The sequence below is a fragment of the Cydia fagiglandana genome, chromosome 6, assembly GCF_963556715.1.
Source record: "Cydia fagiglandana chromosome 6, ilCydFagi1.1, whole genome shotgun sequence".
Taxonomy (NCBI): domain Eukaryota; kingdom Metazoa; phylum Arthropoda; class Insecta; order Lepidoptera; family Tortricidae; genus Cydia; species Cydia fagiglandana.
The window spans coordinates 4,582,711-4,610,631 of record NC_085937.1 but is presented as its reverse complement, the minus strand read 5'-3'; the positions used below and the strand labels follow the sequence as shown (position 1 = coordinate 4,610,631).

Below are 27,921 nucleotides of genomic sequence, written 5' to 3'. Positions count from 1 at the left end.
ATTGATCAGGATCCCTGACGCCGGTGCTGTTTGAAGAATCGCGCAACAATGACGTATCGTCCGCCGGCGCGTGCGGCTACGGCGACTACGGCGACCGCCGTCTGCCCGTCAACTTGCCGTCCACTTCCAGGTATTGCACGATCCGAAATGAGGCCTAAAATACTTTTATCAGGATCCCTGACGCCGGCACTATTTGGAGAAACTCGCAACTACGATAGAAATGGAATCGATTGGCATTTTTTTTTTGTCAATATTGAATGTCAGTAATTGTGAATTAAAAAAGTTAGGTTAGAAGGTCTTCTGAGGAAGCGTTTCTTCTTCAATTTAAGACGTATCTTCGTATCAAATGTCCAATCATTTTTCCCCGTCTGATTGGTGATGGTGTTCAATATCATCCTTTTCTCTTTCATTCTTCGTAAAACCTCTTCATTCGTTATTTTCTCCGTCCATTTTATACCTTCCATCCGTCTAACACCACATTTCGAAAATTTCCAGTCTTTTTCGGTCTCTCTGTGTTATAAGTCCACGTTTCACCACCATAAAGTGCGATACTCCAAATAAACACCTTAATCATCAACATTTTGCTCCTACATGACAAACTCTAGTTTGTCAACTCTTAAGATCTATCTTAAGAGTTGTTTTTTCTGGTTGAACGCCTTTCTCCCGCCGCCTTTTTCTGGTCGAACGCCGTGATAGACGGGGAAGCGTTCAGGTTTATTTAATTAGTTAAGTGTTTGTCGGTCCAGGTCGGCGAACTCCCTGGGCCTGGGCGGCGGTGGCGGCGGGGTGGGCGGGGTGGGCGGGGCGGGCGGCGCGGACAGCATGGCGCTGGTGAGCCTGCACACGCTGCTGAGCGCCGCCGCGCCGCCGCGCGCGCCCGCGCGCCCGCCCAGCAAGCTGCCGCGCCCGCCGCCGCACCCGCACCCGCACCCGCACCCGCACCCGCACCCGCACCAGCCCAGCAAGGACGACCTCGCCAGTTAGTACCCCCATCATTACTAATACTAAGGGCCAGCACCAACCACATTTGACAGACTGATCAACGTCAGCCGGCGCGCTCCACAGCTTTACTATGAAACTTTTCATACATAGACATTTAGCGAACTCTTTAACGATACGAACAGTTTGGTGCAACCGATCCTAACTGTCAAGGACTATGAGCGAGAACATTTTACAACCGCCTGATCTGAAATAAGTTTTTATGATAAAAAAAAAATACTTTTGATAGATGATATTGCTGTTGTCGCTGAATGCATTTTCAACAGTCAACTAATACTGCGAGACGACCAGCTCCGTGTTAGCATATTATTGCATTGTCTTCGGAATTACGCAAGTACTCCAAATTCCATCTGGATTTGATATTAGGAAGTGGTTCAAATTTAAGTTACAAGATTACAATGACATACGAGTATACAAAGAAACAAATATAGGCAGTGAAGCTAAGTGTGTAAAGAAAAAGATTTTCTATAAATTCTATAATAAGCGTTGTATTACAGCAGTGGCCTCGGTGCCGGTGTCGGAGGCTCCCCACACGGAGACGGCGCTGTGCGCGTCCATGTCGTCGCCGGAGCTGAACGCGTGCGCGGGCCCCGAGCCGGCGCCGGCGCCCGAGCCCCGCGAGCCGCGCGAGCCGCCCCAGCAGCCGCTCGCCTCCGAGTCCAGCAGCGACGCCGGGGTCAGTAACAAGTGTGATAACCGTGTACTCTGCCTCCGTCATAAACGGTGACACATACGTCGGCCGTGTCGTGGCCGCCAATGTCAATTACCAATAGGATTTTTACTTTAATACTGTTACACATCGGGCATGACGCCTGCGGGCAGCGGGGCGGGGGGCTTCATTCAAGTCTATACATTTTGATCGAGTTGCTCGGAGCGGGCGGCGCAAACATTGGGTGCTTGCTGGGATTGAGTCCGCTATCTCATTTATCCGTCTTATATACCGAATAGCTATTATCCTACACATAACATCTGCAAACAGTCGATTTCAGTTGTTTTTCAGTAAACTATAAGGCCGGCTACACACGTCCGAAATTCTAATTCCTTATTCAGAAAGCGTTGCCTCACACTTGTCTTAAACATTCTGATTGCTCAGTTGTATGACGAACGGCTCAGAAACATTCAGACTTGTGAACCTACCTTACGTACACATTTTTTTAATTTGTTATTGTTCTTTTCACGCAAAATTTTGTTAGCCGGTTGATACGAAAACCTTGATGGTGAGTCAATAGAGATTAGGGATAAGATTACTAGGAAAGCCCTTTAACTTACTCTGCATATGTTTGCCATAGGACCTGATGTTCAGCGAGCTGGATGTGTTCACGGATGAGAACAACCCGTGCCACGCCGACGACAACTCCAACGAAGAGAACGACGTCGACGAGGAAACCATGTCGGGTAAGAACACCTTTAACCCCCTTATGCATAGAACTACGGGCCTGATTTAGTTGATGTTTTATCCTTTTCTTACAAATACGTAAGTCAAAATGACAGATAAGGATAAACGTTGACGTTTATGAATAAGAGGGTAAGAGTTTAACACCTCATTAGTTGAGAGTATTTGTATCATCTGATTGATAGAGTCGAAAAGTGGTAGACCACTTTCTTGGCTGACTGTACCTCTTTAGGTAATTTCAGGTTTGTATGTATTCCGTCCCCGGTTTATTTCTATCTTAACCCGAGATTATGTATATTTTAGCCCATAACCAAAACCATCCCATTAGAAATCCGAAAGAATTAAAACCCTCATCCTTGTCCGATCTATACCCACAACGCAACAATAACCCAAATGAATCTCCCGGTTCCTCACTTCGCTCATCGCGTATGCTCCACTATATTTTTAAAAGTCGTTCTATTATGATAGGCTTAATTCATTAGATTTATTTATTTTTGAAATATGTACATCATTGTTTACATGTAAGCCGAAATTTGCCAGGTAATATTGAACGGGCTGTAATGGTCGTGAATCCAGGCGGCGATACGAGTTCAGATAAAGAAATACATTTTTTTAAGAAAACTAAACGTTCGATAAATTTCCTCATTTTAAATAAAAGGTGTAACAATAATATCCAGAAAGGGTTATGGAGACTATAGTTCGTTTTTTTTAGAATTAGAAAGAACTTGAAAGAAGGTAAGCGATTTTGGCAAGTCTTTTAATTGAAAAACGCTTTTTAAAAATCAAAAACTATTACTTATGAAAGCAGGAGAATATAAATGATCGTATTAGATTCATAATTGTTACGTATTTGCCGTAACTTATTTTTAAAATGTCTTTTTCAATTAAAAGACACATCAAGATTGCTTACCTAATTTCTAATGCGAAAAAAAACGAAGTATACGTTTGTATGGAGCGCGGCCACGTGACGTTGTCCCATTTCGTCTTACTATCTACTACTAGACTATCTATACACGGTGTAACATGAGGAAACCGAATAATTTTAACCACGCATTTCTGAGGTCAAAAGAAGTAAAAAATGTAATATGAGTTTAGGTCAATTTCGCCAAAAAAAAAATTCTTTTTGTTTTGTCTTTTCAATTTTTTGAATGTATTTGTACATAAAAAATAACTGTTATTGGTAAACTTGTCACTTAAAATTGATTTCTACATTTGTTTTTCGTAGAACCTACTTTTTGCAAAGTGTTACTTGTCACTTTTTGACATCTATCAATAAGGATATTTAGACTACGTCCCATAGCAGCAACATCACCATAAAAAGGCCTTTAACACTATGTAACAATAAAAACTTGTTTTTTTTTTAATTAATAATATCTCTGAAACTAGGCGAATTTCAAAAAAGTTTATAGGACATTTTAGTCTCTAAATATGATCAGGAATACGCTGTTAAAATTATTCGGTTTACTCATGTTACACCGTGTATACTTAAGGAGCGCGGAGGGGAGTAACCGGTGGAATCATTGTAGCCTCCTTAAGGGTTGATTTAGACGGCGCGCGAACTCGCATGCAATTTTAGTTACATTGCGGACTGTTGGCTACGTCCAATTCAACCGACCGGTCAAAACCCGCATCGTCTAAATGAGCCCTAACCCGTAACCTTCCTTCCTCCCCTCCCCTCCAGACGTGTCGTCGGGCACGGGCACGTCGTGCAGCTGGTGCGCGGAGCAGCCGCGCCGCGTGTACTGCGCGTACCGCCACCGCCGCCGCGCGCAGCCCTACAGCGCGCGCCGCCAGCGCCCGCAGCAAGACCAATAGACAGAGACACACTACAACCCCTCAACTCCCACTATTACTAAATCAAAGGCAGGCAGGCCGATATCGTGACTGTGACAGCGAATAGGGTATTTGACTGTATTTATAATAAATTATTTTACACCATGCAAGAAATAAAGCACCAGAAGCAGCTATTTTTAGACATATTTTCTATTTTAAAACCCAAATAAAACTGTAAAGAGTAGGTAATTTGATCGTGACGTCACATGCTAGTGCTTTATATAAATTCTATAGTAGCTAAATCGTTTTGACAGTTCGAAAAAGAAACTGATATGACTAGTAATCAAATACCCTGTTCAGAGTAATCTAGCTTCTACCCGCGGCTTCGTCTGCGTATAATCAGTACTTTCATATCACTATTATAGTAAGTTCCACTCTCATTTTCAACCTCTTATAGGCCAAGCAATAAGAAGATATGGAGGGAAATGCTAGGAACATAATTTTTGACTCCGTTAAGTTACGGAGTCAAAAATTGAGTTCCTAGCATTTCCCTCTACAACGTTTTTTGAGCATTCATTTCCTGACCTATTAAAGAACCCCTGATTTCCGGGATAAAAACTATCTTGTTTCCTTTGCCTGGAGTCAAACTATATTCATACCAAATTTTATCTAATTGGTTCTGAACTATAAGGGCAGAAAATTTGTTTCTTGACAAATAGAGTTTCGCACTTATAATATCGTTACGGATGTTTCAAACGTAAGCAACGCCTGGGAGTTAGAGGTTTCATCTGGAAGTGCTGGAGTTGAGGGGTTAAATAACATCCCGAAGCTACACGATTGCCAAGCCTCGTCAGAGAAAAAAAAAAGTTTGCGTAGAGTGCGCTAAATGCCACGGTCAATAGAAAGCTAAAGCTGTACCCTGGAGTTATATATACAGGGCGTCCCACGGCGATGCCACATGGAGGGAAAGTACCTTAAATATCATAGATAGCATATTTTGCTGAAAGAAGACTTCATTTTATTTTTAAAACTTAGTAAAGTTGCATTCATACTTTTTTAATTTTTTTTGAAAAAAAAATGTATGGAAAAAAATTATCGCGTCATTGGAGGAAAAGTACCTTAATTGTTGTAAATGAACATCTTACTGAAAGAAGACATTATTTCGATTTAAAAAAACAAGTTGAATTGCATTTTAAATAATTTCATGGTTAAACCGGGAATCGAACCCGCTACACGAAAAAAAAAATACCTTGTAGCTTTGTCATACCGATCGAAAGGCTTCAATGTGAGAATTATTTTTTTGCCAAATAACATAGTGTTGGAAACAAAAGGAAGACCATTTTTTTTTTAATTTGATGTGAAATTTTTTTAAATCGAAATAATGTCTTCTTTCAGTAAGATGTTCATTTACAACAATTAAGGTACTTTTCCTCCAATGACGCGATAATTTTTTTCCATACATTTTTTTTTCAAAAAAAATTAAAAAAGTATGAATGCAACTTTACTAAGTTTTAAAAATAAAATGAAGTCTTCTTTCAGCAAAATATGCTATCTATGATATTTAAGGTACTTTCCCTCCATGTGGCATCACCGTGGGACGCCCTGTATAGTCTGTCAAGCAAAGTATGTCAGTAGCAATGTACAGCAAAATGAAATAGGGCAACACGCAAAGAGCAGTATTATTGCGCTAAGAAAAGCAGCAATGTACATCGAACCAAAACATATAATTATATAACCTCAAATTTTACAAATCCTTGACTTGCTTAAGTTCATGCACAATCTCATTTAATATATTGGTATTTAATGGTGACGGCAGGAATTTCTCTTGAAATAGCAACGATTTACAATGTAAACAAACAAGATGGCTGTCATTCACGATCCACATTCCACAGATAAAACACAGATGACATGCGATTTTGGAATTATTCGAAAATAATGTTGCTAACCCGCGATTTTTCTTTGCCGCCTTTTACTACTGACAAGATTTGGTTGACCAAGTATATGTCATAATACTCATTATACACGGTGTAACATGAGTAAACCGAATAATTTTAACAGCGTATTCCTGATCATATTTAGAGACAAAAATGTCCTATAAACTTTTTTGATATTCGTCTAGTTTCAGAGATATTATTAATAAAAAAAAAACAAGTTTTTATTGTTACATAGTGTAAAAGGCCTTTTTGATGGTGATGTTGCTGCTATGGGACGTAGTCTAAATATCCTTATTGATAGATGTCAAAAAGTGACAAGTAACACTTTGCAAAAAGTAGTTTCAACGAAAAAAATATGTAAAAATCAATTTTAAGTGACAAGTTTACCAATAACATTTATTTTTTATGTACAAATACATAAAAAAAATGGCAAAAACAAAACAAAAAAAAATTTTTTTTGGCGAAATTGACCTAAACTCATATTACATTTTTTACTTCTTTTGACCTCAGAAATGCGTGGTTAAAATTATTCGGTTTCCTCATGTTACACCGTGTATACGGTGGAGAGGTGAGATGAATAGGGAGATAGGTACACTACGTTATTTGTTAGCAGAGGTTTGGTAAATGTGTAACGCCACCTAAATAGAAGTACTTATAATTAGCAGTTATAGTCCGATCAATATTATCTGGCAATATAATTGATTATACATTTTAACATTCGATTCAACGCATTAAATAAATAAGAACGGGTCACTCACGTATTTTAAGTCGAAAAACGCTCGACATGATGATGATGACACTCCTCGGTACGGAGTGAAACAAAGTTTTGTTATTAAAATCGATTCAAAAATTGTAATCCAGTAACTTTGTCGAATTTTGTAACCTGGCTCTTTTGCGTCAAATCCGGTAGTTCTGATTTTTTGCAGACTTGTTTATGATGTTGGCCCAATGAATAATCCAAGTTTGTGACCTCGAGCGCCGAACGCAACTTTGTCAAAAATCGAAAAAACCGCAATTTTTTTCGATTTAGGCGATTATAACCCTAAAGTACTAGTTTTTGATAGTAACTTCCCAGGGCGTTTTTAAAGTAGACTAAATTTGCTACGATAAGACACTAGAATTGTCTCTACATCTAATATTTTTCGAATAAAGCCTTTCAAAATTTTACATCAGTTCTTAGATATAATATGAGGGTTAGGTAGGTAAAAAAGGTAAAAAACTTTTAAAAGGTAAAGGTACAAAACATTTATTTTCCAAAAAAAAAATATTTTTTTAAAATAGGCACTCATACATTTTTTTTATCGAAAATAAATATTTTGTATAATGTGGGGGTGATGAATTCCATATAAATTACCTACCTAATCCTTATATTATACCTAAGAACTGATGTAAAATTATAAAATTTTGAAAGGCTTTATCTCGAAAAATATTAGATGTAGAGACAATTCTAGTGTCGTATCGTAGCAAATTTAGTCTACTTTAAAAACGCCCTAGGAAGTTACTATCAAAAACTAGTACTTAAGGGTTATAATCGCCCAAATCTAAAATAAATTGCGGTTTATTCGATTTTTGACAAAGTTGCGTTCGGCGCTCGAGGTCACAAACTTGGATTATTCATTGGGCCAACATCATAAACAAGCCTGCAAAAAATCAGAACTACCGGATTTGACGCAAACGCAAAATGTATAATGTTACTGTATTATTGTATTAGCAAGCAAAAGTGAAGGAGAGGTCGCTGTGTTATGTTATGATTAGAATTTTTAATTTCGAATACTTATTACAAATTTAAACGATTTTAGTTAAAAATCAAAGTATTCAATAATTTCGGTAGAAGATTTATCAATACATAAAAGTTTCTCACGAATTAGGGCCACTTGCACCATCCCACTAACCCGGGGTTAACCAGTTAAACTGTTGACCCAGTATCAAATTGTACTGGTAACCATGGTAACTCCAGGTTTAACCGGTTAGCCCCGGGTTAGTGGAAAGGTGCAAGTGACACTTATTGTATTAAAGACCTATATTGAATGGAATGTGTTAATATAAATGTTTTTTATATTTTTATAATTAAAAAAGTCTGTATGAGTTCTAATTTCACGCGCTGATGAATGCCGAACTATTTTAAACCCTTTTCTTTACACGGCAAGGTGAAATATTTACTAGCATTTATCATTGCTTAGGGTTACCACCCATTTGTCCAATATCATTGTCCAATGTCAGTGCGTCCCACTCTCTTATTAAGCAAAATATGAGACAAAATACACATTGGACAGATGGAATACCACCCTTAAGCATATTACAAGATTTACAGGGTACATATTTTTTGATAAAAAAGCCCTACAAATATATCAGACTATCCGAACCATAGAATTAAAGCTATTTGATGATATGTGTTGGATAGTAATTAATTAGTTATTATTTCCAAGTGGTGATAAATACCGTTAATGTTATAAATACAATAATAATAACATATTAGTTTTATTTTATTAGCTACGCCTAAAGTACCTAAGTTGCTAGTGAGTATTATTTAATGGTTTCTTATTTATTTCATAGTTTTATGTACATTCACCTGTAACTGATATGTGACATGCTCTTATTGCGCTACAAATAAGACCGTGTCAGATATTTTTGTGGCCTTAACCCTTTGACCGCCGTTGTCCGGTATAGAAGTCAACGATAGAACGATACCCTGGCGCCGTCGTCTTGTATACAAGACACAAATTCAACCACTGAGTTAATGTGAAAATAATAACAATTGCAATTTCATTTACACTCGTGTTCATATTTAAGGTCTTTGTTTTTTCATTTATTTGCATTTTAAGCCGCTATATAAATCCCTTCTTTTATAATAAGGCATTTAAAAAAATTGCTCCAATTTTCAACATTTTTCATGTTCCTCGTCGCCGTTGTCTTGTATAAAAGACAGCTAGGGATGGGAATGTTAACTCGATATGGGAATTTTTAAAGTAAATATAAAGTCAGAAATATGTTTTTATCTAAGTATTTGAACACTTGTTAATCGCCAATTTTTTTCAACGAATAGTAGGTAACTACTTACTAGAATACGTAGAACGAGAGTCAGATAGGCATAACTATATTTAAAGTTCAGGTAGCTTCTTTTTTTTTTTTTTCAGGTAATTACAACACAATATCTAAGCTTAATTACAAAAGTATCGTTAAACCAGTAAGGTTTGTCTCGATACTCCATCCGCGGTAGATTTTATACAACAATAAAATATCTTTTAACAACAACTTAAGAAACTACTTACATATTCATAACATGCTCAATTTAATCTAATCTATGCCTCTCATGTGCTCGAAGCGCTGGCAGGATTCCCCGCCATGCCAGTATAAATGATGTCCTCCGTCGGGCTCTTGTTAGTGCCAAAGTACCTGCAGTCCTCGAGCCCAGCGGTCTGGCCAGGGATGACGGCAAGAGACCCGACGGAATGACACTGGTGCCTTGGAGCATGGGTCGGCCGCTAGTTTGGGACGCTACTTGCGTTGATACCCTGGCACCGTCCCATGTTCCAAGCACCAAAGATTCTGCTGGCGCTGCGGCTTCCTCAGCCGAAAGCCTCAAGCGCCGCAAGTATGCCGCTCTGGGAAGCAGCTACATATTTGCGGCGTTTGGTGTCGAAACTTTGGGGCCGTGGGGGCCAAGTGCGCGTCGACTGTACAAAGACTTGTCGGCGCGCTTAATAGAGGCTTCTGGTGACCAGAGGGCTGGCCACTATTTCGCCCAGCGTATTAGCATCGCTATACAGCGGGGAAATACGGCCAGCCTTCTGGGCACCTTGCCCGTTGACGGCGACCTGGGGCAAATTTGTTATCTTTAGTTTTGTAAGTTTTATTATGTTTGTTTATTCCTTTCTTTGTTTTTATCAATAAATAATTCCGTTTTAATGAATATTAATCTAATCTATCATTTAAATTACAACAACCGACCCCACTGCACTGAGCGCTAAATAAATAAATTTTTTTCCTTATCCTATTGTTCTGCCGACCAGCCTGCACTCGCCCGAGTACAGGATGCTCCAAATATGTTTGACTAAGTTTTTAATTATCTTATTACGTATAGTTAATAATCCTACCAATGATTTCAATATTTTGTAAGTTAATCTGTCTGTCGGTCTGTATGTATGTCAAGTCATCACGCTCTAACCACTGAATCGATTTTGATGTAATTTGATTATTATGGAAGCTATAATTAATTATAATCTTTAGCTCTATAAAGTAGAGTCAGACAAGTAAATTTGCCATTGTAGATTGTGGACTATTTAATTGCAGAAGAGATAAATAAAAAAAATAATTGATGTTATTTTATAGCTTAGTGGGAAGGGATACACCGCAGCGACCGCTTCGCACAAGTGTGGTACAGAGACATACCTGTTTATCAGACTTTACTTTTATTGTTATAACATTGAAGTTAATGTGTAATTTTTTTGTAACAAGTCGTTGAACGTTTTTTTGATAAGAGTTTACCTATAGATTAATGTAAACCAAACTGAAATTATAATGATAGATTCTAATTCCGGAATAATATCTTCACTCATTAAAAATTCAACCCACGTGTAATTTTCACTAAAACAGTTCCGGTATATTGACTTTATCGACACATGATGCGCAGCTTTAACGTTACGCCAATAAAGTTTACGTACCGACAAGCGCTTACGCCGTTGACCTAGAAACTATTATTACTTGATCCGCGCGGAAACAGTCCTTGTCGGTCTGCATTGCGGGCAGTCCATGGGCGCCGTTGTCTTGTATAAAAGACTTCTCGTACAGCCTAGTGCGGTGATATCACGTCTTGAATCGACATTGTTTAGTGGTTGTTTTTTATGTTAAATCCCTATATTTTAAACATTTTCGGGTGTAAAACATATGTTTAATTTTGGCAATTTGGAATGAAATTAAAACAGGATAAGAACAAAGCTAAATTAAAAAGATTTTTACCATAATATTGTAAATATCGATATCACTATTTGCAATCCCTAAACTTTTTATTAGTTGTTTACTTAAAATTTGCTCTGGCGTGTGAGTGAGCGTCTTTGCGGACTAGGTCCGGCGGCCAAAAGGTTAATTACAGGGGAGTGTACTTATTAGATACGAGTATACTTTATTTAATTAATTTCTTCCGTTAGGCTTGTATAATATTCTCATAAAATTACATTATTATTACCTGTATATCTGCACTATTTTGAAAAAATCTCGTATCTCACACTACTTAAAATTGAGAGGAAGTAACTCTGTATGCATCCCGTACATAGATACCACATTTTTCTTTTGATTGACAGAACAAGATGCGAGTTTTTTTTCGAAGAACTGCCTATATGCAATTTATTTTGGAACCATGGGCAAGTTTGAATTTTTGTAAATGGTTGTATACCTACCTACATCTGTTGCATTGATATTATCTTATGTTATCGTTTTCGGGGGCCCTTACGGATACACTTCGACCTTGGGATATTTTGGGACTTTGGGATATTTTGTACAATGGTCCCTAGGAAAGTTCCGTCAACTACTCAAGAACTTTTCCCACCATCTCCATGTGCCGGATGATGGAGCTCATGGGTAGCAATTAAGTAGCAATTACATTGATATTAATTTTAAACGTTTGCAGGATCCTTTCTGTCCAATAAGCCCTACCCTGCCTTTGTCCTGATTAACCTCTTATTATTACTGGTTTTCGTATTATTTCCTTATTGGTCGTATCTGTGCAGGTGAGAACGATATCGAAGGCGCGTGCGCGCTGCCGTCCGCCGCCAGCTCGGACATCATCAGCCGGCTGCTGTGCGCCGTGCACGGCGTGCCCGAGGCGCGCCAGGACGACCAGGCCACGGACATGCTGCTGCTCAACCTGATGCGGATGAACGGCCTGGCCAAGTCTAAACATAGTGAGTTGTGTATCAGTACACCTAGATTATAATACAGTTCTATCGTTTGAGTAAAGTCGGGGGACAGTGGAACTCCGTCCGCCGCCAGCTCGGACATCATCAGCCGGCTGCTGTGCGCCGTGCACGGCGTGCCCGAGGCGCGCCAGGACGACCAGGCCACGGACATGCTGCTGCTCAACCTGATGCGGATGAACGGCCTGGCCAAGTCTAAACATAGTGAGTTGTGTATCAGTACACCTAGATTATAATACAGTTCTATCGTTTGAGTAAAGTCGGGGGACAGTGGAACTCCGTCCGCCGCCAGCTCGGACATCATCAGCCGGCTGCTGTGCGCCGTGCACGGCGTGCCCGAGGCGCGCCAGGACGACCAGGCCACGGACATGCTGCTGCTCAACCTGATGCGGATGAACGGCCTGGCCAAGTCTAAACATAGTGAGTTGTGTATCAGTACACCTAGATTATAATACAGTTCTATCGTTTGAATAAAGTCGGGGGACAGTGGAACTCCGTCCGCCGCCAGCTCGGACATCATCAGCCGGCTGCTGTGCGCCGTGCACGGCGTGTCCGAGGCGCGCCAGGACGACCAGGCCACGGACATGCTGCTGCTCAACCTGATGCGGATGAACGGCCTGGCCAAGTCTAAACATAGTGAGTTGTGTATCAGTACACCTAGATTATAATACAGTTCTATCGTTTGAGTAAAGTCGGGGGACAGTGGAACTCCGTCCGCCGCCAGTTCGGACATCATCAGCCGGCTGCTGTGCGCCGTGCACGGCGTGCCCGAGGCGCGCCAGGACGACCAGGCCACGGACATGCTGCTGCTCAACCTGATGCGGATGAACGGCCTGGCCAAGTCTAAACATAGTGAGTTGTGTATCAGTACACCTAGATTATAATACAGTTCTATCGTTTGAGTAAAGTCGGGGGACAGTGGAACTCCGTCCGCCGCCAGCTCGGACATCATCAGCCGGCTGCTGTGCGCCGTGCACGGCGTGCCCGAGGCGCGCCAGGACGACCAGGCCACGGACATGCTGCTGCTCAACCTGATGCGGATGAACGGCCTGGCCAAGTCTAAACATAGTGAGTTGTGTATCAGTACACCTAGACAATATGATACAGTTTAGTATCGTTTGAGTAAAGTCGGGGGACAGCTCGGACATCATCAGCCGGCTGCTGTGCGTCGTGCACGGCGTGCCCGAGGCGCGCCAGGACGACCAGGCCACCGAGATGCTGCTGCTCAACCTGATGCGGATGAACGGCCTGGCCTAGTCTAAACATAGTGAGTTGTGTATCAGTACACCTAGACTATATAACACAGTTTACTATCTTTGAGCAAAGTTGGGGGATCGTGAAACTCCGTCCGCCGCCAGCTCGGACATCATCAGCCGGCTGCTGTGCGCCGTGCACGGCGTGTCCGAGGCGCGCCAGGACGACCAGGCCACGGACATGTTGCTGCTCAACCTGATGCGGATGAACGGCCTGGCCTAGTCTAAACATAGTGAGTTGTGTATTAGGGTCGATCACCTATTTCTTGTTGTTATTTTGTCCCATCAGCCAGGAGACAATAGTTGCATAGTTTGTTAGAAGAACTGTTGTACCATGTTCTAAAACGTGCTTATTAGGTGTCCCATTATGGAATCGGGAAGGTCTTAAAACTACCAAAAAATCAAGTTCGGTTCATTTAAATACGAAAAAATTAGGATTTTAAGAGTGACCCAGGAGACCGTAGCCACGGCAAATTCACCTATTTAATGTAAATTACAATGTACGAGATCGTAATAAAGATTCCTTTTCCAGGTCCAAAGCCCACGTCTGAATTTACGGACCCCGTCCCAACATCGGACACGTCGACGAAGCGCAACTGGGCGCACTTGCGCGGCGCCGGCGCGGCTTGGGGCCCCGCCGCCCTCGCCGCCCCCGCCTCGGGCGCGCGGCGCCGCGCCGCGCCGCGCGCCCGCCGCCCGCCGCGCCCGCCCGCCTCGCCCGCCCAGCTGCACCGCGTCGCCGACTCGAGACCGACTTGCGGTAAAGATATACCTCTACAAACAACATTTGGTTTCGGCGCGGTTCTTTATGACTATGTACAAAAACATATGCATTCCCACTTCCACTAATCCATACTGGCTTCTATGAAAATTTAGCATTTTGACAATATTGGGTATGTATACCTGATAACTTACATTCTATTCTATTGCAGGAGCGGTGGGATGTTTCCTGAGTCCGCCGGGCACGCCCGAGCGCGCCCAGCCCTCGCCCGCGAGCAGCGACTACAGCTGGCCGTGCGTCGCGTCTCCCACGGAAATAGTCACTAACGTCGACTCTATGCTTGACTATAATGTGAGTCACTTTCGCAACTTTCGATAATCGTGTGTAACTTGGCTAAAATGTTTTTTTATGCTCTAGTACAGCGGTCGGCAACCTTTTAGCAGCCAAAGGCCATATCTTTTTTTAACGAAGTTAACGCGGGCCGCACTTTGTTAATATTTATGACTTTATCAGACATTGTCGTGTGTCTATATTACATACAAAATAACCAGGGAGTCTCGCGGGCCGCTTGTTGCCGACCGCTACTCTAGTATAAAATCATGTACATATTAACCCATTAGCAGTAGAGTCCAAAACTTTTTCTCTTTCTCCATCCAACTACAATGTGCTCCCGAATGAGTTATTCGACTCCCATCTGACTTCAGACCGTTCAAAGAAACGCCACACCTATCGTGTGCAACGCGTCATCGCGACTCTCGTCGGAATGCACGAAGGTTGATGTTGGCCTGTAATCGCGCCCGTCAGTTGAAGTCTTTGACGGTCAAGGGGTTATTTGTTGGAACCGATATAGACTTGTATAACATGTTTCGTTTTGAAGTATTCCATGAAATTGTCTACCGTTTGTCCCGTACAAATGCGAATTTTCTGAAGATTTGCAGGTATAAGAGTTTCCTTATCTATGACAAATGGTCAAAAATATGCACCGAAAAATAATGGCCTGCTTTAACTGCCCAAAAAAAAAGTCGCAACACGGGAATTAAAATGCGTTTGTACGGGAGAGCCCGTGGAATGCTCCTTTATGCTCTTGTCTACAATTTCTTATTTCGTATCCAGGACACGATCTTCGACATCCTCCTGAACAGCCTGTCGATCTCGTCGCCGTGCGAGGCGCGGCCGGCGACGCCGCCCGTGGCGCCGTGGTGCCCGCCGCCGCACAAGGACGCCGACGCCGAGTGACGGCACCCGTGGCGCCGCCGCGGCCGAGAGTACCAGCACTGACTGATGTGACGTCTCACAACAGATAAATTAATCCTTGATATCTCTTCGACATCTTCCTAAGGGCTCATTTAGACGATCCGGGAATTCGCATACGAGTTTCATTACATTGCGGGTTTTGATCGGTCGCATAAATTGGACGTTACCAACAGTCTGCGGTGTAACTAAAATCGCATGCGTTTACGCGCGTCGTATAAATCAGCCCTAAATAGTCTGTCGATCTCGTCGCAGTGACAGTCGCGGCACGCCACGCCGCGTCGGTGGCGTCGTCGCGGCCGCGAGTACCAGCACAGGCTTCTAATGAGGCTGGTAATTCTGCCAAGCGACAACCATCTCTTGCACGCTGCATAGTTTAGAAAGAGGTGGGTAGTTTTTTCTCGACAGCAATTCGATTTATATGCCTATGAGTCTATAGCGTTGTTAGGCTAGGACGTCTGCCTATCAAACAAATCGCGGCTTATTGAACAATATCGATTTCGATTCGAAAGCGGTGGGTAGATTTTCTCCCGCTGTTTGAGTATTTTAGCAGCCTATGAGGGTTAAAATTGGCGTTTATTCAACCTAACCCGCAATTTTCTATTCGAATAAATAGTAAAAGAGTAAAGAAAAACTGTAATTGAGGCGCTATCAATCAAATTCTTAGCGTTGTTTTGTTAACAACCCGCCTTAGCGCCCGCAACCGTGCTGTGAATTTTGTACTCATAGAGGGTACTTCCCAGTTATTTTAAATAAAATTGTAAACCCTCAGGAATAGGGGTTTGTACATATACAAAAATATCCAGATTCTTGATCGTTCTAAGTACCCTTTATAGATATTAGAATTTAGTGGAACGAATACGCACAGGTGGCGTGGAGAGTTACAAGTAGGGCATGCTCCCGGGAATTCCCGGTTCTCATATTCCCGGGAATTTCCGGGAATTTTAGTGTCAAAAGAACCGGTACTGAAGACCCGGTACCGGTACTTCCCGGTTCTCATCATATGCCTATTTATTCCCATTTCAATAGTAGTAATGTTTTAGTACTTTAGCTTGGGACATTATATAACATTTAATAATGGTGCTATGAAACGGGGGACCCATATAACCCGACAAACTATCCTAGTAAAGTAGGCATTCGTGCAGGCAGGCCATGCCGTCATAGTGCTGAGTGCATCGACTACGCTACAGCCGTGTGGCTCGGCCCAGGCGGAGGCAAAAGGTGCCGGTTAGTTTCGTAAAATAGGTTGGAACGCCAATAAAATAAGTCATTTATTAATTTATATGCAATCATTTACATGAAAATAAGTCATTCATAAAGATTGTACGCTAACACAAACCATTTCTTATAAAGTAATCAAAAGATGCCTTGAGAACCGGGAAGTACCGGGAATCCCGGTTCCGGCCATGCCCAGAACCGGGAAATGAAATTCTTGGTACCGGTACCGGTACTGCATGCCCTAGTTACAAGACGACCCGGTAATGCTAAAAATAGCAAATCGATAAGATAATAAAGGTAATATTATTATAGATTTGCTATTTGGAGTTGATTTAATTACCCAATAGCTCGGAATTGAATTAGATCAATATTCTTAAAATAATGATTGATTGTTCGATTGATGCTGCACCATGTAATACTACGGTATTCTAGGTTTGCAGTAGCCGCGCTGCCAATTTTACTTGTATATTAGCAAGAAGAGCTACGCAGCTAAAGATTGATGGTGTACACTAAGCCCAATGCGCTCCATGTATCTACGCCTAATGTGAAATGAGTGAAATGACCGTGTACATATAGTGCATAATTATTTTCCGTCGTATTTTCACGGAAACGTACGAACGTGTCTTGCTATTTCAGTCAGTCTCGGTACATAAAGTACTGAGGTTGAATGAAGTAGCATGACAAAACGAACGTTTCCGAGAAAGTACGATGGAAAACAATTTATCTGTAGCGTGCGTGGGTTTGTTTTGTTGATGGTTTTCTGTAGTGATGCTTTCTTTCGTGGAAGTATGTTTCATATACAGACGGTATCGCTTGTTTCCGAATTTCTAATCGATATCGATACAAATCTCGTGTCAGTTAATACTCAGGCTTTGATAACAGTGTTCAAGACTATTCTTGCATTTCAGATAGCATTTTAAAGACGACCGCCTGACAGTTAGCTGTTAGAGCGAAGTAATCATTATAAACGAATGGTATCGTTAGTCGCCTCGGGTGACTTGCTACATACCATCTCATTCTTTGCTTTCCCTCGTTAGTTAAGGTCGTGCGTTTGCGGTACGTACTCAATAGGTTAATATAAGTATGAATCGTCGTTATCGATGACTAGTGATTCACGGTATTATAGTGTATTTTGTATGAGTTTACTCGACGGAGCTAAGACTGCGCGATGTGTGGCGAAAATAAATATTTTGTTATGGGCATTTGTCAGAAGACTCAAAATTGTAAACGATCTCTGTTTATTCTAATTGAATAGTATTTCAATATGATTCTAGTAAAGTTGATTATATATTTTTAATAATACGAATTTAATATATGTATTTGAATATATACTGAATATTAAAATGGTGAATGTCCGAAAATGATTGATGGTATTTGTTATATTAAATGGCTAGATAGACAATTGATATTTTAACTGTGGCCCTATTGCTTGTATCCCAAATGTTTATTTAATTTGGGTCCTTCGCAAGTTTTCTTTAGATATATAATAGGTCTAATTGCAATTTAGTGTGAAACATAATTAATGTAAAATTTTAAGAAATATTATTAATCATATTAATTGGCGTCTACAACATTGTGTACCAAAATTCACTTGACAAGAGTCTGAAGGTCCTCGTAAATTGATAACATCTTTTAGAATATCTGTTTTATTGTGTGTAGAACATCTGAACAGTACAGTATTGGTTCATTGTTCAGTTAGCGACCAACAGTTCTCAAAACGCTCAATTAAAGTTGTCCATACAAATTAGATTTCATCGGTCGCTACTTTTTATACACAAGAAATATTAGGGCATGTTTACACATTGATTAGTATTTAGTGCGAGTTCATACATTTGCTAATTGCGTTTAGTAGCAATTGTATGAACTTCGCATTTTTAACTAAAGAACTGCGTAGCACTAAAGGTTCATTGAAATAAGTAGCTATTTTAAGGCCAAAAGTTTTGTCAAATTTTTGGTAATAAGAATAATTTGAATGTTACAATTATAGCCATCGTTTAGCACGTTTCCTCCTGACTTTACGTACTAAAGTATATACATATAACTGTGCGGAATGCAGTAGGAATAATAATAACAAAAAACTTGACAAAATTATCGTCCGTCACGGTATTTCCGATCAGAATATATAGTCAATATTCAGTAAATAGTTGTTAGTTTAGTTAAATGATTCGACTGACAAGTTCAAATGCGTGTGATCATATGTAGGCAATTGGGATGGCTTCGTATGAACGTGACTTTTACTGTTTGGATGTATTCAGACTGCTATGATGCTGTAATGATCTAATAACAATTTTAATTGTTTTTAATACAACTTATGTTTTGTCCTTATATCGAATTAGCTCAGATTTTAAGTTCCACGTACGATATTCGGTGAAATTATGACTTTATTTGAGTTACAATTGAAGTTTTGGTCCAGACTGAATATGAGGTGATTGTAATATATTGAAATTCCAGTTCTTAGTGGGCGAAAAACTGAGCTAAATGCGAGTTCCATATTTGTGTTAGTGAAGCTGAGTGTACAAAATATTTAAAATTGTTTCTATAATATTAACAAAATTGTAAGTGGCAGTGGTATGAGGAACACATTACTTATGAGTGTACGCAGTGGATTGCTTAATAAAACAATGATAACTTATTTTGTCTTTTGATTTCATGTATTTTATTAACTTTGTTTTCCACTTCACTCACTACAAGAGTCCATTTGATCTCATTTTATTCATGTATTTTATTAACTTTGTTTTCCACTTCACTCACTACAAGAGTCCATTTGATCTCATTTTATTCATGGTCTTCATGGATGTATGACAATAAGGACGTAAATGCGTTTCCGAATCATATAGTTATTATTCACCATTCGACCTGTTAAACGAATATTGAGCCCTAGTTGATAATCAGATGGTAGATATTATAACCATTTTTAAATCTCTAACTAAAATGAACCATATATATTTATTTATTACTAGCTTTGGCCCGCGACTTCCGTCTGCGTGGAATTAGTGACGGCAGCTAAAGTAGGTAGGTATAGCGCCTGGATAATGCTAAAAGCAATCATCAATTCGCGCATTGCTTAGGTACTTCAATTATTAGGCAATGCATTAACTCTTTCAATTCCACCCCCCTTTGCACTCTCTTCAGTGCTCTTCAGGGATGATTTCCTACATAATACATAACCCTTGCACTGCGACACTATGACGACTTAACATTGCAACGCGCTACAGCGTAAAAAACTACAAAACGCAGCACGCAGTGCAAGCGTTTTGCTACGCTTAATTGCTCAGGGTAGAAAGGAAACAAAGTTCTAAATTGATTCAGTATTTTATTCCATTGCTCCAAAATATACACAATGACAATGAATATTGTAACGTGAATCAGACCACGTTTGCGAAATGTCTTACGGTGTTTATTTGAATTTCATAGCTGATTACACGAAGGACATGAATTAGATTACTTGAATACAATTCTCTTGCAAGCAGACACTCGAGCGAGACATGTCTTTTATATGTATGTACCTAACGAGCAGGCGGGACCGCCGGGCGGCGCCGTCCGTCCGGTCCGGACCCGGCCGGTCCGGCCCGCCCCTGCCGCCATCTACCGTCTACTTACAATATGACGCAGTTACAATTAGTAAATTCACTGTTCCTACATTAAAAGATATATTTACAAATAAAACTTTAAAGGAACGCTTTGCAAACATTCAACAAACTTGAGATCGCCTTAACGTAAAGATGGTATAAAATTTTCAAAATAGTTAATGAACGAAAGTCTAAAACATCATTTTGCCGATGTATTATTTACAAAATATAATTACAATTTTAAAAGAAATTGTGCCAAATCACGTTTTACAGCTTTCGCAAATAAATAACAATCGAATATAGCCTAAAATACTTCTCTTTGATAAACAAAACAATAAAAAATAATTGCATTCAACAAAGCTACGATAACAAATTTAATATAAATTAATCATAAAAAGAAATGTACAATTTATACAAAGCTAGAGAATCACTTTTATTATTATCACTGTAGGAGTGTTACGTCGGTTAGTCGATACGGGCGGGCCCGGGCCCGGCTACTGCTATACGTGCCGCGTCTCCCTGCGCGGCCAGCAACGCAGCGGCGGCTGACGTGCACCAGAGCCACTGCAGTGCAACCCGCGACCAGGGAGACACACAATGCATCCACTATTTACAATACAAGTCGCACTTTGTAATATTTAAAAACTAAGTCAAAGTTTTACAATTTCTAATTTCAATAGTCATCTAAAATATTTGTTTAGGTACATAATTTCGTTACAGAGGAGACGAGTCTACTAGGTAACTGTATTAAAAGAATCTATTTTAATCTGAGAATTGTGCATATTAAGTCAAATGCGCTAAAACTATTGCAAAGGCAAGTAGGTGATGTATGCTTTTATTTATTTTTATAATTCCTTCCAATAATCGCTATCAATATAACTCGACGAGTACCTATTATGTAATTCTTACCGATAATGCTTAAAGTTACGTGGTGTTATAGTAGTCTGGTCACATGTTCACCCGGTCGGGCACATATACTTAAACTAACGTACGCCTGGGCGTAGTATCTAATTAACATTCATTGTATGTATGTACTATCTACTACTAGCACTAATATTAGTTGTATTATGCTCGTTTGCACTATCACGCGTCTGCAAGCGCCCCACAACTCCGTACAGAGTAGTTCTAAATCTACACAGGGAGTACTATTAAGTATGTCGGGGGCGCAGCGACGCTACAAGGTACAGTGCGTATTGCCTCGATATGGTGAGTAACTCAGTAGTTCGTTGATACATATTCCTTCCATTCCTTTCAGAGTCGCGCCTTCACTCTAATATGCTCCTCGCATTCTCAAAATTGACGATTTCCTTATCATTCTTTGGCATTATTTAGTGAGCTTAATTTTCTATTGGGACAGTGCCACGTTTAGCAGTTCGCACCATAATTTTATAAGCTACGCCAGGAGCACCAAATGTTACACTCCATCAAACTAAGCATGGCACTGTCCCAATGCCCGCCGCTGCTAGCCGTCCTTTGTGATTAAGAACCCCGTTTTCTTTGTTTGGTTCTTGATCGTTGAAGGGCGGCTAGATGTTACGGCATTCGCCTTCATTTGTTTCTTTCCTTAAACATTTTTCCTATTCAAGTACCTAATTTGTATTGCACTGTACGATTATTATTTTTTCAATGAGTAATACGTTGTCCTATATCCCATATACGATATTAACTTATGTCTTTGTTACTTCAATATAAGTTTCGAATATTTTTATTACTTATGCATGATTTTTCGATATAATATTAATGTAAATGACTTTTGAGTATTAGCTTTTTATTTCATACTATAATATGTATATATAATTAGATATTTTTGTGACCTAATCTATTCAGTCAATTGAGTCGAATAAAAATAATAGCCTCTCTCGATGCGAAAGTTCCTGTCAGTGGAAGATATAAATATGGTAGGTACTGCATGTAATCAGATTTTAAAACATATATTTTCTTGATTTCCGGTACCCAAATTTTTGATTCACCCACTTCATTAGAAAAAAAAACTACTTAGGTATAAAATAAACAGCACCACCCGAACAATAGGCACCCATAGTAGAGTCCAGTTAGCGAAGAAACTATGTACTTCGAAGCCCATTCATCATTCGATATTTAAGTCCATAGACGATTAAATATCTAGAAACGGCTAATGTTCTTGTCGAAACCCGCCCCCGCCGGCGCCGAGCGCGGCCGGGGGCCTCACTTCTGTCTTTACCGAACGCTAGTGCACCACAAAATATAAATTTACAACCGACGCAGTTCCCGAAAACGATTTCGACCTGCGAAAGTCCGCAGCTTCGATGAAAACGACATGCGGCGGGTGCGTCCCGGTCCCGGTCGCGGTCCCTTTGGGCAGGCGGCGGTCCTTTACGCCGAGTGCGCCTCGTGTCAGACGTGGCTCTCGAGCGGCGGGCGCGGCGGCGGCACGAGCGGCGTCGGCCAGGCGGGCGCGGCGCTGAGGTCGGGCGACGACGTGCGCGTGTGGCGCGCGCTCCAGCCGTCCTTGTCGAAGTCCTTGGTGCCGCCCACCGTGTGGCGCCGCTTGATGCCGCGCTCCGGCATGCCGTTCTTGCGCTTCAGCTTGGTGGAGCGCCACGCGCCCTCGCGCCGCCGCACGATGTTCCACTCGCCCTTCTCGAGCTTGCTCAGCCGCTCGCCCTTGTTGAGCGACTCGGAGCGCTGCAGGCGCGCCTCCACGCGGCAGTTGAGGCTCTCGGAGCGCAGCACGCGCGCCTCGCTCCGCTCCGGATCCCTGTTCAGAGACTCGGAACGTTTCAGCTTGGAGCAGTCCACGTCTTTTTCGCTGTCGTTTTCGAGCGCGGCGCTGTTGCGCTTCACGCACTCCGGGTTAGAGAGACGCAGGCCGTTTTTGTAAGCGGAGGGGTAGAGCAGCCGATCGATGGTCTTGTCGTTGTCGGGCATCGTCTCGGACACCTGCGAGCGGGTGTCGACGTCCTTCTCGTCCTCGGTGCTGCGGGCCTCGTCGTTCTTTTTTGGAATGATGCAGTTCTCCTTCTCCGAGTCGTCGTCGTCCTGCGGCGGCGGCGGCGCGTGCGGGCGGGGCCAGCGCGCGTCGGGCTCGTCGCTGGAGGAGGAGGAGTGGCGCAGGTCGCGCGCGAGCCACGCGGCCTTGAGCTCCTGCGCGCGCGCGGCGGGCGACACGCGCTCCTCGCGCTCGCTGTGCTCGGACGGGGAGCTCGACGAGGACTTGCCCTCGGTCTCGAGCTCGTCCGGCTCCGGCTCGTCCGCGTACGGGATGCTGCCGTCGTCCAGCGGCGAAGAGTTGTTCAGCGTGCGCAGCTTCTGGTCGAACGTGCTCGTCAGAGACGACACCAAATCTCCGGTTCCTACGACAAATCGAGTGAAAAGTTAGTTAAGGTAATGCAGCTTGTTTATTTAGAGATTTAGTAGAGAGAAGATATATTTAGACGACTCGTTCGTCTAGAGGTACCTTCGGACACGAATATTGAAGCGTGTTAATGTTGCACGTTAAGAGCGTGACAATGAAGTGAGATGATCGTCGATATGAACATGAATGGCGGTCGCTCGGACGTCGGATGCTCGAGCATGAAGCCGTGCTGTCAGCAGCCGTCGGTTCTAAGCGTTAGTTTTTATCGGAGCCGCTATTTGTTCGCATGATCCATCGATTAACTTGCCTCAACAACTTGTCAACTTCACCTGACTTCTCTCGACGGAAGGTAAATCTGTACATCAATTATTAATGAAATCGTTAGTCGCGTGAGAACCGCCAGTGAAGTTAACTGTTTTTGCTAGAAATTCAACGGAGATGCGAACAAATTGCCCGTGTTAACGGAGCCGAATGCGTACACGCAGCACGCACACACTTGCAACACGCACGCTCACATTCCTATACCTTTTAATGTGGACAAAAGAAAGGGATTGCTGTGTCTACTCTCTGACGTCAGTACTGCACACCTAGTGGGGCAAATAGTAGACGATATTTATTGTCTGGACAAAACGAAATAATGGATATGGCCGAGTCAAACCAGGTTGAACGAAGAGCTGCGAGATTTTTTAGGGATACTTTTCAATTACAATGACTTGCTTAATATCATGACATTTTGGGATATGCTTTGGTCTTCACACAAGATTTTTTGCATAATTTAATTCAGTCTAATGTAAATAATTGATTATTACCTATTTTATTTCACAATGAGTTTTACCATTATATAATCCTTTTTCCACTTATGGCCAATACAGTCTGTCTCTCTCTACGGATAAAATGTTAACTCACCATCGATGGAGAAGCTCTGTAGTGTGTGTGTGTGCCGCGAGAGCTCTTGGCGACCGCGGCCCAACACTGACATGGACTCCATCTCCACTCTGAAAGCACACAACATTGTTAGTAAAACAACATCAGTCGCAATGTTTATGAAATACAAAGAAACGCGTTTAGATTTCGAAATTTAAAGGTCTGACTGCGGTTTTTTCGTCATAATCTATTTAATTGCCTTACAAGTTTAAGGTGACGTAATACTAGGTTTTTCGATCTAGAGGCCACGGGATAACGCTAGTAGGATAATGTTGATAGTAAAAAGTAGACCTAAAAAGTGATGTTAGCCAATTGTTCTAAATTCTCCAACAATATGATGGATAATTGTATAGGTACTAACTTGTTGCCTCCCTGGTTGAACCTATGCGGCAGTCCGTCGTAGTCGGCCAGGGTGGTGGTGAGGTGCGCGGGCGGCGACGTGAGCGGCGAGTTGGGCGGCGAGGCGCCCGGCGACGCCTCGGGCCGCTTCTCGGCCTCCGCCCACTTCTTGCTGTCCGAGGACGGCTTCGACCGCGGCTTGCGTTGGATCTTGCGGTTCGCCGCTGAGATGATCGAGGATACTATGTCGCGAGTCGACACGTCTTTGCCTGGAAAAAGAACAATTGTGAGAATTGTGACGACGTACGCTAATACACAATTGCAAGGCAAGTGACTTAATTCACAGAAACAGTCTCTCCAAAAGCAATGTTCGTTCTTATTCTATTGTCCTAAAAGTTGTTTTCGGCTGAAGGGAAACTAGCGCGTACGTAGAGAAATTTAGCACAGGTATCTATGCCGGAAAATAGTTTTCAGAAAATGAAATTCGGAGGAAAAACGACTTCCTCGAAATAATATTTGTGGGAGCCATACGGGACAAGCTGAAATATAATAGTGAAGATAGACCACATCCAGGCAAGAATGGATGAGATTAGGAATTTTCCGCTGAACGTTAAGATGCTCAAGACGAATTGTCCTGTTAATAAGTGACTAGTGAATGATTACCGCGGATGTTGGGTTTGGCATAGGTGATTGGCCGAGAGCCATGTTGGATTACCTTCGATCTTCTTGACGTTGTGGATGAGGAGGTCGCGGGAGGGCGCGGGGGCCGGAGACAACTCCTCCGCCGTCGTCGGGGGTTCCACTGGGGGCTCGCCTTCCTCCTCTTCGAAATACCAGTCATACTGCAAAAATAAACGATAATTAGGACAAATGCCGGATAAGCGTAAAAAATATATACGTCAGTCAGTAGGTGTACTTAGAATATATATGTAAAGGTGACGCGAGACTCACGTGAGACAGAAAAGACTCGATGATGCGGCACTGACTGGACATGTCGTTGACCATCGCGAGCATGTCGTCGCTGGCGCCGCGCACCAACGTTGGTCCAAACACTATGGCCAAGTTTCGCGCTTCCATCTTGTTATGAGAGGAGTGCGCGACGACGCGGCGCAAATGTTGGATCAGGTACTTGAGTGTTTCGTAGTGAGCCTCGGGCAGAGCGTGGACTAGACGGCGTAACTCCCGAGCTCTCTCAGGTGAGCGATCGGCCGCTGAAAATACAAATAAAAAGTTCTAGAAAAATTGAGATTTTATAGTGCTGGTAAAGTAAACTGAGTACTCGTCGAGTGATATCCCGGTTTGAGACGCACCATTCATCAACGCTTGCGGTAGTACTAACAATAACTCGACTCGCTACAACTAAGATGAAAAGCCGAGGCTCATTGCCAACAATTTGGTGAAATTAATGACCGTTTGGTTAGAGACATTTTCATTCGTTTTACGACGATCTTCTGAAGAGTGCATGTAGAGGATAATTTGTTACCAGTTGCAAAAATTCTAGTACAATATACATGACCGTAAACTCTTTAGAAGTCGCTTGCATGACTTTGTTTAAAGTTGTAATAGGTGGCAATCTTAATTGAGCTCTTAATTGCAAGAAGACATCTGGCATTACGGTTGGTGAACAAGAGTTTCTGCTTCAAAATAATTAATAATTTAGGGCACACGTGTCGGTCGGCTGTTAGGAATCAGACAGAGCGAATCTAATACCTAACCATCAAACGCATAATTTTGTAAGGGAAGCGATACTCTGGTAGATGTGGGTGTCACGATAGGTACTTGTTAACGGACAGAATTCTTACAAAAAGGGCCAAATGCTAATCTTGCTTTATTCTTACCAATAAAAGCGGGATACATGTCAGCCGTGAGCAGCGGATCGGGCAGCCGCCTCAGATAAGCCTTGAGCAAACTGGAGGCGACGTGCACATCCGCCCACCGCGGGTCGCCCTCTGGCGGGGGTTCTCCGCGGTCCAACGCGGCCGCCAGCGCCGCCACACCGGCCGCGTTGCCCGGCACGCGGTACACGCCCACTGTGCGGAGACCGAAGGCCTGCGGATGACAAAAAAAATACTGATGACTAAGAAAAACCTATTTGTACGGTCTCCATACCGCACATTGCCATCTCAGCGAAATTACTTACAATTGCGTAAAGCAATAAAATACGAGTCAGTACACGTTCAACATTAGAACCTATCACGCGTGTCCTCATTAGCACTATCATTCATAATATCGCGCTTTTATAGTTAGTATTTTCGTATCAATAAAGTGTTTATTTTCGGCAATATTGTGAGTTATCATTATGTCAAGCAACCAACAGAATATAATTGATGTATGTGACACTAGCAGCCCATATATATTCGTTGAGGAATATCTTCCACTGCAAACTTTTGACGACTTTTGTGTATACCTCCACAGCATGTGCTGGCAACGTGACCGCTCTTGGCACCAGCGGGTGCTCCGGGTCGGTGGGGCAGCGCTCGAGCGGCGCGCCGAGCCACCCTGAAGTCGGCGCGGGCACGGCCGCGGCGCCGCCCCCGTGCATGCGACGGAGCTGCTTCGCCATGCGGCCCTTCCATGTTTTATTCTTCGGCGATGATGGAAGGGTTGGCGTTGGTGGTCCTGCGGAATTAAGGAACATTATAATGCGGGCCACGTATGATGGAATCAATTGAAAAATATATGCTTTATTGATAAAAAGCATGGGCCATAATCTAGTGGCAGAGGTTTGTTGATGTAGTTTAGGTATTTTAGCTAAAAGTAAAATTAAATTTACAGATTAACATCATCTTATTCGTATCACTATGCCATCCAAATTCATTGCCAAACTGCGGATCAGAAGTGAATCTGAGTCCGGTTAGTAATTTTATAGAAACCTTTGAAAGTGGTAGTTGGCTATTAGATATTTATATCCAAATCCTGCATTGCTGACATGATGTAATGAAGCCGAAGCAGTAGGTAAGTAGCTAAGGATGCCACTGTGATCAAGTCCAATGAGACTGCTGTTCATAATAACTTACCGGTGGGTGACCTGTTGCGGCCGATCTTCTTGCTGCGCTGAGGCGGCAGCGGCGAGGGGCAGTCGGGCTGAGCGGGCGCGGTCTCCGCCGGCGGCGGCTCGGCCGAGTGCCGGCGGAGCGCCGCCAGCCAACGCTGGGCGTCTTCTGGTCCCTCCGCCTGTTACACAACGTTTGGTCATTTTGGTGGTAGTTGGTCATTGTTTATGACATTTTTAAAAAGCTTAAGAACACACGAAGTGAGAACACAAATTATGACGTTTGATGTTTCTGTCTTCAAAATCATTACA

General features: G+C 42.3%; 2 protein-coding genes across 11 annotated transcripts in view; one reads left to right on the top strand and one right to left on the bottom strand.

Annotated features, from left to right (window-relative positions):
- The window catches only part of LOC134665500 (uncharacterized), a 43,354-nt gene extending 24,271 nt beyond the window's left edge, over window positions 1–19,083 (top strand). The window contains exons 10-24 of the mRNA XM_063522474.1: window positions 10–130; window positions 747–979; window positions 1,497–1,675; window positions 2,289–2,394; window positions 11,823–11,996; window positions 12,048–12,212; window positions 12,264–12,417; window positions 12,496–12,644; window positions 12,696–12,860; window positions 12,912–13,076; window positions 13,132–13,254; window positions 13,330–13,473; window positions 13,794–14,021; window positions 14,194–14,333; window positions 15,096–19,083. Coding sequence (XP_063378544.1) covers window positions 10–130; window positions 747–979; window positions 1,497–1,675; window positions 2,289–2,394; window positions 11,823–11,996; window positions 12,048–12,212; window positions 12,264–12,417; window positions 12,496–12,644; window positions 12,696–12,860; window positions 12,912–13,076; window positions 13,132–13,254; window positions 13,330–13,473; window positions 13,794–14,021; window positions 14,194–14,333; window positions 15,096–15,218 — 2,369 coding nt within the window. The 3' untranslated portion in view covers window positions 15,219–19,083. The remainder of the gene's footprint in view (window positions 1–9; window positions 131–746; window positions 980–1,496; window positions 1,676–2,288; window positions 2,395–11,822; window positions 11,997–12,047; window positions 12,213–12,263; window positions 12,418–12,495; window positions 12,645–12,695; window positions 12,861–12,911; window positions 13,077–13,131; window positions 13,255–13,329; window positions 13,474–13,793; window positions 14,022–14,193; window positions 14,334–15,095) is intronic.
- Window positions 19,084–19,744: 661 nt separating this feature from the next.
- Window positions 19,745–27,921, bottom strand: part of LOC134664969 (rho GTPase-activating protein 23) — a 432,054-nt gene continuing 423,877 nt past the window's right edge. For 9 of the 10 annotated variants that reach the window (XM_063521706.1, XM_063521710.1, XM_063521708.1 and 6 more), the window contains 8 exons: window positions 27,635–27,791; window positions 27,025–27,236; window positions 26,456–26,666; window positions 25,569–25,828; window positions 25,333–25,459; window positions 24,640–24,886; window positions 24,261–24,349; window positions 19,745–23,352 (listed from right to left, as the gene is read on the bottom strand). In XM_063521706.1, coding sequence (XP_063377776.1) covers window positions 22,394–23,352; window positions 24,261–24,349; window positions 24,640–24,886; window positions 25,333–25,459; window positions 25,569–25,828; window positions 26,456–26,666; window positions 27,025–27,236; window positions 27,635–27,791 — 2,262 coding nt within the window. In that variant the 3' untranslated portion in view covers window positions 19,745–22,393. Of the gene's footprint in view, window positions 23,353–23,879; window positions 23,942–24,260; window positions 24,350–24,639; window positions 24,887–25,332; window positions 25,460–25,568; window positions 25,829–26,455; window positions 26,667–27,024; window positions 27,237–27,634; window positions 27,792–27,921 lie in introns of all 10 variants that reach the window. The other variant, XM_063521716.1, reaches the window with a different exon arrangement.